Source organism: Corvus kubaryi, unplaced genomic scaffold, assembly GCF_017639235.1.
Source record: "Corvus kubaryi isolate FWS band 111438036 unplaced genomic scaffold, C.kubaryi_AGA036_p1.0 37308, whole genome shotgun sequence".
NCBI lineage: Eukaryota > Metazoa > Chordata > Aves > Passeriformes > Corvidae > Corvus > Corvus kubaryi.
The window spans coordinates 20,494,012-20,508,308 of record NW_024581096.1 but is presented as its reverse complement, the minus strand read 5'-3'; the positions used below and the strand labels follow the sequence as shown (position 1 = coordinate 20,508,308).

General features: G+C 39.9%; 1 protein-coding gene across 2 annotated transcripts in view; it reads right to left on the bottom strand.

Annotated features, from left to right (window-relative positions):
- Nucleotides 1–2,320: 2,320 nt before the first annotated feature.
- SETBP1 (SET binding protein 1) overlaps nt 2,321–14,297 on the bottom strand; it is a 268,541-nt gene continuing 256,564 nt past the window's right edge. For both annotated transcript variants that reach the window (XM_042028772.1, XM_042028773.1), the window contains 2 exons: nt 13,403–13,570; nt 2,321–7,968 (listed from right to left, as the gene is read on the bottom strand). In XM_042028772.1, the coding sequence (XP_041884706.1) occupies nt 7,412–7,968; nt 13,403–13,570 (725 nt within the window). In that variant the 3' untranslated portion in view covers nt 2,321–7,411. The remainder of the gene's footprint in view (nt 7,969–13,402; nt 13,571–14,297) is intronic.

The window sequence follows — 14,297 nt, the reverse complement described above, 5'->3', positions numbered from 1 at the left end:
GAACAGCAAATAATGCTGTCATGAGCTCACACAACTTGCACACAAGCTGCAGGCATCTCCACCAACCAAACTTTCCTTGGCACAAAATAAATTCAGCATATGAGGTAGCTCAGGAGTCTGGTGGGAAATGGTACCACGAGAATGAGTGGGACTAAGGTTGAGGTTTGTCTTGTCTCTGCCAGCTGAGGATGAGTTAAGGTCACACTGGAAAGACTTCTTATCCCAGGCCACACAAACCGTCTCCATTATCAAAAGTGAAAAAGGGGTAGAGCACATCTCACACACCCTCACCTTGAGGGTGGAGTGTGAAATTCCCTCATAAATTCAAACTCCAATAATATGGAGGATGGCCAGAGAGGGTTTGAACAAATCTTCATAACTTTTATGAGCAAAATATGCTCAGAAGAAAGAGGATGATAATCAGAAAACAATATTATTTCTCCCTTACACTTGATGATTTCATTATTTGCAATTATTCCAGGGCAGAGATTAATAGTGAAAGTATTCTAATCTGGAAAACACCAAATTTATGCAAATTGAGAGAAGATAACAGTATCTCACAGAATGGGTAAGGTTGAAAAGAACCACTGGAGGCCATCTGGTCCAAACCCTCTGCTGAAGCAGGTTTCCCTAGAGAATTCTACTCAGGGTTTGTGTCCAGGGAAGAAGACTTCACTATCATTAAACAAAAAGTGCCTAAAAAAAGTTACACCCTACAAGAGCTCATGAATTTACTAAACTTTGTTTCTAAGAATTCCTAAGTTTTTTCTCAGAGATGGTGTAATCCACAGGAGCAGACAGAGCTGGGGTAGTTAGAGATGAAACAGTCACAGAGGGTTCCTAGAAAAAGTTTGACCTTTAGACAGAAGCCTGGGGTGATGACCAAAGGATCCCCCCTGCCCAGGAGGAGACTGGTGAGGAGTGTGGTCTTCTGACACTACATGGTGTCAACAGTCTGGGGGGAAAAAAAGAAACCAGAGACAAAAAATGTGAACACCTCACAGATGAAGATCCTCATGCCCTTGCCTCATCCAGTGGCAGAAACCCAACATCCCCAACTTCGTTTGCCTTGCTACCCCATGGCTGTGAGGTGACACAGCAGAGCTGTGGTGACGGGAGATAAACCTCAGGAAAGAGCTGGCAGAAGGAGAGAACGGTCCTAAGATACTGCAGCAGCAAGCACAAATCTTGACAGTTCACAGATGCTTCCTAAGGAGCTTTACCACAGGCCTTTTACTAAAATGTGGTTGGAGTTGGAGACCAGTAGCTTATACATCACAGATCCCGATAAAAAACAGTGAGTGAAAATGTCAGCACTTTTGCAAACTGTTGTCAAAAGCTGGGGCTATGTATATATTAAAGAGAGAGAGGAGAAAGAAAATAAGCCCCATCGCATTTGAGATCTTTGGAGCAGATCTACTACCGTAACATGAAGCAACAGCTGTCAAAACAGCAGCCAGAGGGGCTGTCTTTGCGGTTGGATGAGTTGGTTCCACCAATGCAGTCCATCCCACAAGGCTTCAGAAGGGAAGAATGCAAGAGGACACTAAGTTATCTGTCATGCCTGGGCATCACTGGCTTCTCCACAAGGCGAGGTTTAATCTCCATGAGGTTGCCGAGCCATTGGTGAAGGTGGTGAACTCTCTCCCCAAGGAGAAAAAAGATGAGACCTGGCATTGCTGTGGAGGAACTCGTGCATGTTGAGGCTGACTGCCTACGATGGCAGCAGACCGCTCTCAGCAGCAACTTGGAAAAGAAACTTAAAACCATACAACAACCAGTGCACAGTGCCGTTGTCACAGCATGAGGCTCCACTGAACGGAAAATACCCCTTGGCCTACAGTCCTTCCTCTCTGATGCTCAATGAGGAGAGAGTTGGCTCCCGTCACCCCCTTGCCCACAGCTCAGCCCCTGGGACTGCCTTCCCTGCAGGGATCTGGAGAGGGATGCGCCATCTGCTTCTGGAGTGGAAATCCCACCTGGGTGGTAAATTCTGCTCTGCTGGTGCCTGAGGACACAATTTGGACCAGAGAGGTCTCTGTCCATTTAGTGATAGGCACAGCACTGAAGTGTGAATCCCTCTTTTGCCCGTGGGGCCTATGGCACAGTCCATTTTTAACTTTTAAGGATATTCTGGGAAAAATTCAAAAAAAAAAAAAAAAAAAGAAAAGAAAAGAAAAAAGAACAGAACCAAAGCATGTTTTTCTCCATTACCATAAAGAGGGCTTGTGAATGCATGGTATTATTATCCCAAAAGCTATTAAAGTCCTTAGTGATGGGAAACAGATGGAAAATAAGACAAAAGAATTCACAACTCATGTTAGACTGAATTGAATTCCTTTAATTTCACACAATGAATAACATATGAATAGGATTAACTTTTTTTTTTTCTTTTTTTTTTTTAGTTAAGTGCTCTATACTGTGCTAACCTGATTTGGTAGCGAAAAGACTGAGCTTTGTTTTAGAAAAAAATGTTTAAAAACCAACATCTAAGATCATGAAGGAGCATGACATTAAAGCATGCCAGATGTATCTAAGCCTCAAAGAACATCAAGTCCATATCCATTTTTAAATGTACAAAAATGCTTCATGAATAAAAACTGTTACAAAAAGAACATTTCAAACAATGTACAAGTTTTTTTCTTGCCTCTATATTCAATAAAATACAAATACATTTTTTTGCTCTAAAATATGTTTACATACAATCAAAGTAGAACATGCAAATTACACTTTAAAAAAGGCTTTTAAAAACCACTTATGAATACAAACTAAAAATTAGCCAGCACGACTTATAGAACAATCTTGTGCCCCATTCGTTTGATTTTTTAATTTTTTTGAAATACAGTATATACATATTTAACACTTCATGTGCATTTATTATTTAAGAAATAGCTTAAAAAAATAAAGAAAAAGAAAAGTAAAACAAACCAACATGGGATTGAACTGCTTCCCCATGTTGTCCAATTGGCAGCTCTTTTCATGTTTTTATATTTTTTTTCTTTTTCTTTTTTTTTCTATGTAGTGTTTTATGCAGCCTAGGCAGGCATCTTAAGGAGATCTCCAATATGTGTCCTTTGTTGAAATGTGCTTCTAATTATCTCAGAACTGCTGCACCCCAGTTTTTGGATTATAAGGAAAGAAGAGGTATTACAAGGGTAAGATGTTTATTCTTTCAATTCAGAAAATCATCCTGGTTTTTCTGTTTAGATACTTTTTCTTTTTTGTTGGTTTTTTTTGGTTTTTTTGTTTCCCTTTTCTCTTTATTTTTTTAGTTGTTCTTCAAACACTTCAGGATGCTCCTTAGATGTGCTTAAGTGCAGTCCTGAATCAGGGCCTGTGAAAATAAGAGTTAGGGAAATCCTTGTGTTTGGAACAGTGATTTCTGTTTATTTGGTGCATTACTGTAGAGCTCAGAAGCCCTAGTGATGAACCAGCACCCCATTGCACCAGATGCTACCCAAAAAACCACAAGTAGAATATTCTATATTCCACAGCATTGCTGCCAAATGGGCCATGCTGTAGGATACCCGGGGAGCTGATGACTATGTTCACCTCTTTTTAATTTATTTTTTCCATATTCTATTTTTTTTTTTTAACAGTTATCCAAAAACTTGCAAGGTGCTTCACAGAAAATTTAATATTGAAGGGCTCAAGAAGCTGGCAGCATGAAGGTCTTGGAGACACAAGTGGTAATTTTTTTTTATTTTTTTATTTTTTTATTTTTTTTTTTTAATTTTTTTTTTTTCCTCCTCTCTCCCTGAACATTTATCCCCATTTCTGGTTTTACACTGGATTGAGGAATAAAAGACCCACAGAGTGGATGCAAACCCGTGGCCTCATTTCATATGGCTCACAGCCACGTGATACTGTTTTGTGTTTTTACTGAAGCATGCTCAGATGTGTGCTAATCTGTGACACAGCGGAGGTGTTTGAAAGGTTTTTTTGGTCTTAGTAAGCAAAGGGCTTTTACCCCAGTTTTATATAGTATTTGGAAATGTGTGGAGACAATCTAGAGAGTTCCTCTGTAAATCTTCCTCGTGGTAAGGGAAAAAAATCAAAAAGCTCATTACTGGAATATTGTTGGGTAATAAACTGCAGGAGTGGGATTTTAGCCTTAAGCCCTAAAACTAAATCCTTTATGATCTGCATGTAGTACATCGCCTTATAATATTATTCTGTCAGCAACTTGCTTATCATCTTTATAGACTATGCAACATGCAGAACACAAATTCTGAGTGCCATCTAACAGTATTTTCACTCTGCTTTTTATGACACTAACAAGCTACTCTTCCTGTCAGCCCAGGACCAGCTGCACGAGGGTGTTGTGTGAACAAACAGCCAAGGCTGTACCACAGCACCACGCTCCACCAGCACCTTCTTGCTGTGAAAAACAAACTTTGAGCTTCTGGATGGAGCCCATCCTATGCTGACAGCTTTCAGCTACCAAGTCTTGAACTTAATTTCTCTGGGACAAATAGGACCTCTTCATGTTTTTGCTCAGTGAAGGGTCTGTGAGGTTATTCCCTCCAAGTGGATGCTCTCCTTAAACACTGTGCCTTTCGCAGCTTTTTGGATAGCACTTTTAGGAAGGATAAGAGCATTCCTTTCCCAAAGCTCAGGAGCATGGGAGGCAGCAGCCACTCAATTATCCTTCCCTGGGGCAGTTTTATCCCAGTGTGGTCCAGCCCAAATCCAGCCCTCATGGGTACTCTGACACTCTTGAAGCCATGACGGGCATTCAATGACAGAATTTGTTGCCTTCAGACCTTTTTTCACTCACTATACATTGAAATATCCTTCAATGACATCACTGGAGATAAAACTAAGGATAAGTTGTTGTCTGGCTTAATTTCAGCTACCTGGAATACCAAACTTACGATTTTTTCTTGTCATTTTAAGTGACTGTCACCTACTTTCAGGCCCAAAGGAGATTGGGAAAAAAGGGTTTATAAACTAACTAAACCTCAATCCAATGCTTTTTAAGGAAGAAGAGAGGAGTTCAATGAGGTTTAGGGTTTTTTCTCTGCAGGCCTACAACTTCAGTCAGTAACACTGTGCTAATTCAAGAGAGCTGAAAAGCAAAATTGGTTTTAACAGAACGAGCAACCAGCCAATTTATTTCTAAGCTGCATTAATTGGAAAACAAAAGCACAAATAGGTATGATGAATGATGCAAAACAAATTGGAAACAAAATTCTGTGATCCCTCTTATCAGTTTTAAGGAGTTAGGACCTCAAAATTTGTTCCAGTCTTAAAAAATAAAAAAAATACATCCCCTCTTCCAGCTCCCCGACGCAATCCTATCCCCATATGCATTCAGTTTTAATAAGCTAAGGTGCTATCACAGAAGAAAAATCAGTCTCTAAAAAATAACGAGTTGTATGTTTACAGTGTTCCTCTAACACCATAGTCTTGATATGATTTTTGTAAATAAATAACAGAATAGAAACACAACATTTTTTGTGGGGACTCTTTTGTTGAGTTTGTTGTTTTGTTTTTTTTGGTGGGGTTTTCTTGTGGTTCTTCTTCTTCTCTTTTTTTTTTTTTTTTTTTTTTAGTGTCGTGCTATATGAAGCTTCCTTGGCAATAAACCAATTCAAGATTTCTCAAGAAAGGGAACAGCATTTGGCTTGTGAATCATTAAGTAATTCCAAACCCCCTCCCTTGCTGGAATCTTCCTTCCCTGTTCCCATTTTTATATCCATCTTGCTATGCTAGGTGTTGACTGCACCGCAGGATTTAAAAAGAAAGGAAATACAGTTGAAAGTATCTATTTCAAATTTCAACAGCTGACTTTCTTTTTAAAAAGCATTGACACTGCAATGGAACAGCTTTTTGTTCAGTCTTTGTTTTAGCTAAACATTTTAATTGGGCTGTGGAAATGGAGCTTGGGTATTTTACCCAAGTTAAATCAATGGCTAACGGACAACTCGAATGAGAAATGTACAATTTGAACTGACCATTTAAAGAGACGATTTGTCACACACAGTTTGCATCCATGCAGACTGAGAGCTTTATAATTACATTATGTACAAAAAAAAAAAAAAAATTATTTTTTTAGTTTATTAAGGCAACCACAACTTGGAGAACATGTCCAAAGTGGCATTAATACAATTGCAGTGGTGATACCCTTTGAACATTTTTATTTCTATTTTCAGATAAGAACACTTATTCCTTTTCTTTTTTTTTCAGAAATAATTGCCAAGAAGGATCTATTATCCATAGGGTTTGTTCTATAGTTTTTTAAAACAATCTACTTTGTCTATTTTCTTTAAAAGATAATATCAAGGCATTGCTACCCAATGCAAATTATTCGTATTCTGGATTTCCCGTCAATTTCACTGGGAATTGCAGATGGTAAAGACTTGGTAGGTTTGGGCCCTGTTTTTAATTCTAATTTTTTTTTTTTCTGTCCTATTTTTTTTTCTTTTATCTTTTTTATATTCTTTTTTTGGTGATTTTTTCCATGTTTACTATAACTATTCCCCAGAAGTGTCTTGCTGTTCTCTACTCATATGTACCGAGCATCAAAACAACTTGGCTGATGGATGACCCCTTTTTCACATGCCATTGCCAAGTTGCTTCATATAAACGTGCTATAGTAACCGAATATCTGTGAACACCTTATTTTAAATGCCGTGATATTCCGTCGTTTCTTGGGATAGCACTCGGAATGAGTGTGCACACATGTAAGGCTCTAATTTTCTATTGCCTATATTGCAGCTAGTTGTAACTAGGCAGGTAAATGAGAAAGAAATACATAGTTCTAGCAGGAGCCAGGCATTTTGGCTTATGCTGTCCCAAAGCCTGGTAGATATATAAAACTGGAAAAGAAAAAAAATTCAAATAGATTATAACCAATATCACAGTTGAGGAAATGACATTATTTTTTGTTGGGTGTTTTTCTTCTTTGTTTCTTTCTTTGTTTCTTTTTTTTTTTTTTTTTTTAACAGTGATTTATACTATGGTAAAGTTACTTTTAGTTTCACCTGGCCCACCAAACAGAATCAGAGTCAAGCATGCACCCTTAGTGACAACGTTCAGCTTTCTGCGAGGATGACTTCTCGCTTCCGGGTACGGTATGAGAACAGCAATGCTGAGATTCAGATTAGTTTTGGAAACTTGGCAGAGTTCATGCTTTTTCCAACTTTGACACACATCCTCCTCCCCTCTATCCCCCACTTTTCCCGTGCCTTTCCCCCCTCTTTTCTGGGGGGGGGGCTTGGGTCAAAGCGATGAAGAGGAAAGATGCGAGCCCCAGCTGGCAGAGCTCTCTGCAATGAGTTCTGGCTGCTGAAGGGACAGGTCAGTCTGGTGCTGCCAAAGGGGTGAGGCGAACTGTGCACCTCCTGTCCCCCAGTCCTGGTGTGCTCCACTATGGGCACCCAACATCTGATGAGGTGCACTGGCCTTAGGGAAGGCCTTCACTTTCGCTCCCTCTGCCTTTCCGGTGTCGCTTCACTTTCACGTCCTCCTCTTCCTCCTGTGGAGACTTGTTTTTCCTTTTTCCAACCCGGGGCGCCCGGGGTAGAGGGAGAGGGAGTGGAGGGGGTGGAGGAGGCAGAGGAGGTGGCAGGGGTGGCGTCTCTCGAGCCATGTGTATGACAGCCTCGATGGTGGCCATGATTGTATCTTGAGTGGCTGCTTGCTCCAATATTAAAGGGTTGAGTGTTGGTCTCTGACCTCTTTTGCTCGGAAGGTCAACGCATTTTTCCAGAACGGGCATTTGGTCTCTGGAGTCTTCGTCAAAGGAAAGGGGTTGCTTCCGAGGACGCCCCCTCCTCTTCTTCACGAAGTTATTGCCTGTCTTTGATTGTCTCTGCAGCCGCTTGGCTTTCAGGATCTTGTTCACGTGATCCAGGTTCTTCTTTGTGGACAGGATCTTGGTGTAGTTGCACATCTTGCGCACCTCGCACTGGATCGCTTCAATTTCACGGCGCTTGAACCTTTTCTTCAGGGGCGAGCTGGCTGTTGGGAGACAAGGAGAGAAACAAGTGTAGGTCAAACAACAGTGATTGGAAACTCTCCTTTGACCTCTTCCAGCATCATGAAGACTAGATGAAAATGCAACTTTGATATAAGTATTCTTCAGAGATTTCTCTCTGCCTGTTACCTCTTCTAAAGCAACAAAGCTTTTGCTACAGCAATGTTTATGCATGGGTTTGCTTCGTTCTGCTTTTTGAACCTTTAAGAGGAGGGAAGGAAGCTTAGCATAGCTGTCATATTGGCCCACCTTAACTATTAAACCTTCTATAGCCCAGAGATATAATCCTGATGTCTTAAATTCAGCCTATAATTCTTGTCATGAATGCCAGTTAGTATGAAGAGCCTTTGTTACTGAAACTAGTGGGCAGAGACAAGATGTGTGGGTCGCTTCATCTGTGGCAAATTCATTACCCCTGCCTGGGTTTCTGTACTATTATCTCTGCACATACTAGCTGAAACTACTCAGTCATATAATTGACTTTAATGGCCCCCAAAGTAAGCTTACTCCTGGTTCAGATAACTTACTTTAGATCTGAACTAAGTCCAAAGTAGTTAAGTCTCTTGCCAAGGTCACGTTGTGAGTCATTGTCAGAGCTGGAAAGAGTACCCAGTATTTCTTGGCTCCTGGTCCTTTGCTTAGGACACGAGACCTTGCTTGTTTTGCCTAAATTGTCTCATTGTCCTTTCCTGAACATGGCATCTGTTCAGAGTTCAGGATTTGCACACAGATTAGAAGTAACTACCCCTTTGTGAGGGAAACAGAATGTATTAATTCTGCAATTGCAATAACTGGTGCTCCCCTTCACTCCTAACATATCCATTCTGTGCTACTGGGAAAGAAATGATGAAGCTCAGAATTTCTTTTTGGTAAAGAATAAAACATCCCACTGAATTAACGCCAACCCACATCTACTTGCAAACTTAATTTACACCTGACTGTCAAGCAGTCATTTGAGTTTGAAATCCTTGAAGTTTCCTGAGCAGGCAAGATTTTGAGAAAGGTTCATTTGGGGGTTATCTCTGCCTTCACGGCTAACAGGCTAATCTTCCAGCAGTAGTTTAAATAAAGTTGCTATTGTAGCATTTTCTGTAGATAACCAGGAGCTGTCAAGTGGTAGAATCACCTCTTGCTCTCTATGGCCTGTGGCAGATTCAGCATATAAACCTCATTCACTGGCCTCCCCTCTTGGAGAACATAAATTATTGGCTCTTATACCACCATGTTGCTTGGATTCAGCGAAAAGCTTGCATAAACAAACCCAAGTTACAATGTAAGAAGTAGGAGTGAGTCATAAACAAAACACAGACATATGCTCTCTTATAAATAAAGACCTGGGATGGCCAACTTCCCAAAGTCTGGTTTTCATTAATTACAAAACAAAATACATTTTCCATATGTAACCCACTCCCCACACCAAAAAGAAAAATAAAGCCCATTTGCAGTTTGTGGTTCACAAAGGACAAAAGAAAAGAGAAATGCAGTCATTTTGGTACCAAAGGAAAAGAGAAAGGAAATGAAATATCCAAGTTACTCAGGAGAAGCTAATTAGTTGCACAACATTCCTCCCAAGTAGGTCACCCCTAAAAACTGTGGATTCAAGATCCCTAAAGGCAAGTGGCAGCAAGCTATTTCGCAGAAATTTGATCAAAAAAGGTTAAGTCCCTGTCACAGAAAATGATTATTCTCATCTGTCCTCACTGGTGATTGACATAAGTAGTCCCAATAACTTCAGCCTTAAGCATTCAAATCCTTTGAGTCCCTCCCACATCCTGAGAGTAGCTTCAGGTCAGAAGATCTAAAAAATCAAGCATTTGGCTCACTCTTCAGTGTCCACCTTTTGCCTTTTATTGTTATTATCAGGGCACATTTTCAAGTCTTATACTATTTTTTAATTCCAACATTTGAGGTGCTTTTTTTTCAGAAAGCAAAGCTGAAATTTTTTAGTTGGTGATTGACAATGGAAAATTTAGTAGAAATACAGGAAAGCTTGCAAGGTATCATGATGATACCAGATTTGGCTTTACTCTCCATTTTCGTTAGGAAGAAAGTAAGCCAAGGAACTAGAAAAAAAATTGAAATACAACTTTAGCCAAGTACCTGCAAAGATTTTGTGTCTTTACTGAGATTTACCTGCAGCCAGTTGTTTCTGCAGATTGGTATTACCACTTGAATGTGGTCGATGGAGACCTGGTCTGTACAGTTGGTAGAGGATGACCTCAGCTTCTAAATTCTAAAATGGGAACTCGATTAAATTCAAGGTGACCTTGCACGTTGTTTTGATGTCCTGATACTGGATAAGAACAACGCAGCACTCCTGTCCATCCTGAAACCCAGTGAGTGTCTCAGACACTCCAGAGGTCACTCAGGCTGACAGTCCTGAGTGAAGCCTGATTCTGAGGAGACACTGCCCAAGTGGAGCAAAGATTGGTGCCTGCTCTCTGCCAAACTGCCCAGTTCCCCAAAATTAACTGATATGCAGACAGTTATAGGGAGGTTTCTGTTCCTGCATGTAAATGTACGAGTTGAACACCACTGTCTTCCTTTATGTTTAGATACTTTTTTGGACCTTATAAAACTTTGCAAGCTCACAAGTCTATTCATTTTTGTGCTGAAACTCATTTTCACGTTTAGGAAAAAAAACCCCCAAACTTCTGTGCTGTTCTGTGCTGGCTTACTGCACTAATTTTTCCTTCGTAAATGCTTTGGGGTGTTTATGACTTTCTCAGGGAGCTTGTTAGAAGCTACTAATAATTCTTTTGCTTTCTTCCTAGCAAGCCTCTGAACTTGCAGGCCCTAGAAAGCATTTGAATTGTTACACAGTCTAACAGTAGTCAGAATGCATGTACTGAGTATGTACATATGCTTTCAAGTCAGGCTTTTTAAATGAGATATTGGGAAACCCAACATTATTTTGACTATTGAATGTCAGGGACATCTGATTCTACATTTGGTGGAGGAAAACTATGCAGAAAGAGTCTGATGTGTCTGCAGGGAGAAGCTTTGATGAGTTGTGCATATGATAAAATATCAGGGAGATCTGCCAGAGTAAACTACTATTGAAGTGAGAGCCATTAGGTGTTATCAACTCATCTGGAAGCTGTTGGTGAGCAATCAAAATATAAAATATTTTCCTATATTGCCATGTGATATACCGCTCTGCTGAAAGCCAAAGCTAAGTATTAATCTTTTCTATTTTATCCAGACAGACCCTGCCCAACCCCGGACCCAAGTTGGTCTGTGCTGGTTTTAGATTTTTGGTTTTTCTCTGGTCTGTGTTGGTCTTAGTTTTTTTGTTGTTGTTGTTTTGTTTTGTTTTGTTTTGGGTGTTTTTGTTTTTTTTTCCCCTGCTTCTGCACATTGCTGTTTGCACATGGGAATCTTGCTTTGGGAGGATGACTTCCATCTTGATCTATTTGGTGGAATTCCTTTCGAAGTGTTTAAAGAGGAGGTGGGGAACAGTAACCTTATGCCTGCATGCAGGCATATGAAAAAGTGAATATGCTGCCATGGAGGGGATGCAACATGTGGCAGCCTCCAGGCACCATACATGTACAGGGGGGCACGTTTTTACCCAGGCATATTGACCTCCCTCCACCTCCCAACATGCTGTCTCCAGGAAGGCAAAATCCAGTCCCAAATGAAATTTGTACTTTTCCTTCATCCTTTCTCCACTCTCCAAACAACCTCACCTATGTGGCCCAAAACAAGCAAGAACCAATGTCAGTCGTAAACCACAGTTTATATAAGGCACATGGAAGTCTGGTGTCCCCAGGGTCCGCAGGTGTGGTGAGGCTCAGTCTCACAAATTGAAATGGCTGCAGGCCATGCTTGAAGGCTATGCAGCAATGATGTGATGCTGGAACCAGTTTCTGAAGCAAAGAGAGCAATTTCTACCAAAAATATGTATTTCTGAGGTAGCTTAGAGGAGGCTGAAAGACCCACTCCAGCATAGTGATGATGAACAACGAGGTAACTCAGGCAAACATCCAGGCAGATCCCTTGGATGTTTGTCATTGACCCCCTAATTTTATTCTGGATGGCTCTGTTATGTCTGAAGCTCTAAAATCCTTCTTGCTGCCTGTCATTCTCCATCCCTTTGGAGGTGCCTGAGACCACTTGCAAGAACATGGCACAGAGGAGGCTGCGCAAAGCTGGGCTCAATTTATTGACTTGGTCTGAATGGAGTAATTTTCAAAGAGCTTCCTATTAATTACAGGAAACCCATAGCACTGTCCTGTTTTCCCATTAACACAGTTTCTTTTAGTTTTCAACTAAATTATTTCAACATCTGGGCTACAGATAAACCAACAATTTAATTAGACTTCTGAAAATGGAAAGAATGAGCTATGCACTCAAGCATACACTTTCATCTTGAAACCGATCATAAAATATTTGTGTGCTTTCATTCTCCACTGCTTTAAAAATCTGTCCTTGGTTTATATATAGGAAAGTATTAAAGACTAAACAGACAATCCTGATTTTTTTGATATAAAAATTTATCTTTACAGAGGCTACTTTGCAGCATAAAACCCTTGTTTTCACTATTTATTCAAGAAGTGAGAAGGGAAATAAAAATAAGTCCATTGAAAGAGCACTTTCAGTTGAATGATTAAATATGCAATAATTCTGTTAATCAGTAATTAAATATATAATAATTCTGTAAATCAGTGATACAAATATGTTTTTTGTGAATGTGGCATCAAAAGTTTGACAAGACTATGAAACTTCTAATGGCTGCATATAGGGTAATGAACTGTTCATTCCCCATTCACTGGAAATTAAAACGGAATGCAAGATTAACTTCTCTATCCATGCCCAAGAAAAGGCATGATGATGCCTGAATGACTTGGCTCAATTTCCAACAGTATAAAGATATCACCTTTCTGATCTGATTCAAAATAGAAGCACAAAATATAAGTTGATAGAAAAGCACGCTAGTCTGACTTATTTATTCTGGTATTTTAAATCACTGTTCATTGCCCCAGACAATTTTGCATTTGCAAGACAGAATATTACACTAAAATCACTGAAGTATGCAGTACTTCTCCTCAGCTATTCACTGTGTATTTGGTTTGTTCGGGCTACAGGAATGGGAGCATTTAAAAGAAAGGAACAACAGGGCTGAGAAAGGATCCCAGGAGTCTTGTTTCAGAGTGTCCTGCTAGACCATAGAGGCTGGTGCTACTTGTGTCCTCATTATTGCATGAGTGTTTGTATGTGAAAGAAATAATTTGATATGCCAAGATATGCAATCACAGTAAGAAAGAGTTGGAAATATTATAGCCAGATTATTACATTAAATATGCACATTTGCAGCTACTTCTCCAATCAGGGTGAGAATTAGGTGCACATATTGTGCAGCTCCAGAAGGAAGATGGGGAAGAAACAGAGGGGGTGGAGTGAAAACAGCATTACCTGCTTCAGATGTTGCTGATGATGAAGGTAGGAGAGATAATACTGGACTTGGCATTGCAACACTGTCAACAGCTGCTGGTTTCCTTCTGGTCATCACATTACAGGCAGAACTTTCCATTTTACCATGAAGTGAAGTCTGGTCTGCTTTTAAGTGGGGACCTGCAATTCCTGGGGACGGAAACAAAATTTGGATGAACACTAGTAGAGTAACATGTCTGGGGAATATCTGAAAAAAAGAGACGTTAGTTGCTGTCCTTGCTACATTGATAGAGTTCCATATTTCCTTGTGGATGCATCTGTAATACAGTCTTGATACTAGCAAGGGTCATCATTGTTATTAATTTTTGATAATTTTGCTGAAGGATGTATTATCACTGGTCTCTATAAACAATGGCAAACCAACAAAATAATTCCACATTACTACCTTTTCTCCTAAAAACCCTGATGTATACATAAAGAGAGACATCCTTCGTAACTCTATTTAGTGGGAACGTATATGTATCATTTCCTGTGTAGTTCATTCACCACGCTTTGTTACACACTTCTCTGCTATAAACACCTGACTTAGTGGGTGTTTCATCTGAGTAAAGGAGCAGGCATCAGGAACAACCTCAATATGCAATTCCCATCTAAAGCACATTACATTTATTTTTCAGGAATTCCCTTCCTAATTAAATTTGCCTTGCAGCTCATCAAAGGGAAGTCAGTTAAAAAAAGAGTCCTTTGTCATATATTTTTCTACCTAGAGTTTACAGTGCATAATAAATGAGTGGTAAAAAAATGTCAAAGAGGTAAAATATTCCAGAAATATGGACTTATGGCTGGCAGATTCTTCCACCAACAGTATTTCTCAAACTTTCTTATAGTTTGTAACCATTTTGTTTGCTTGTAAATG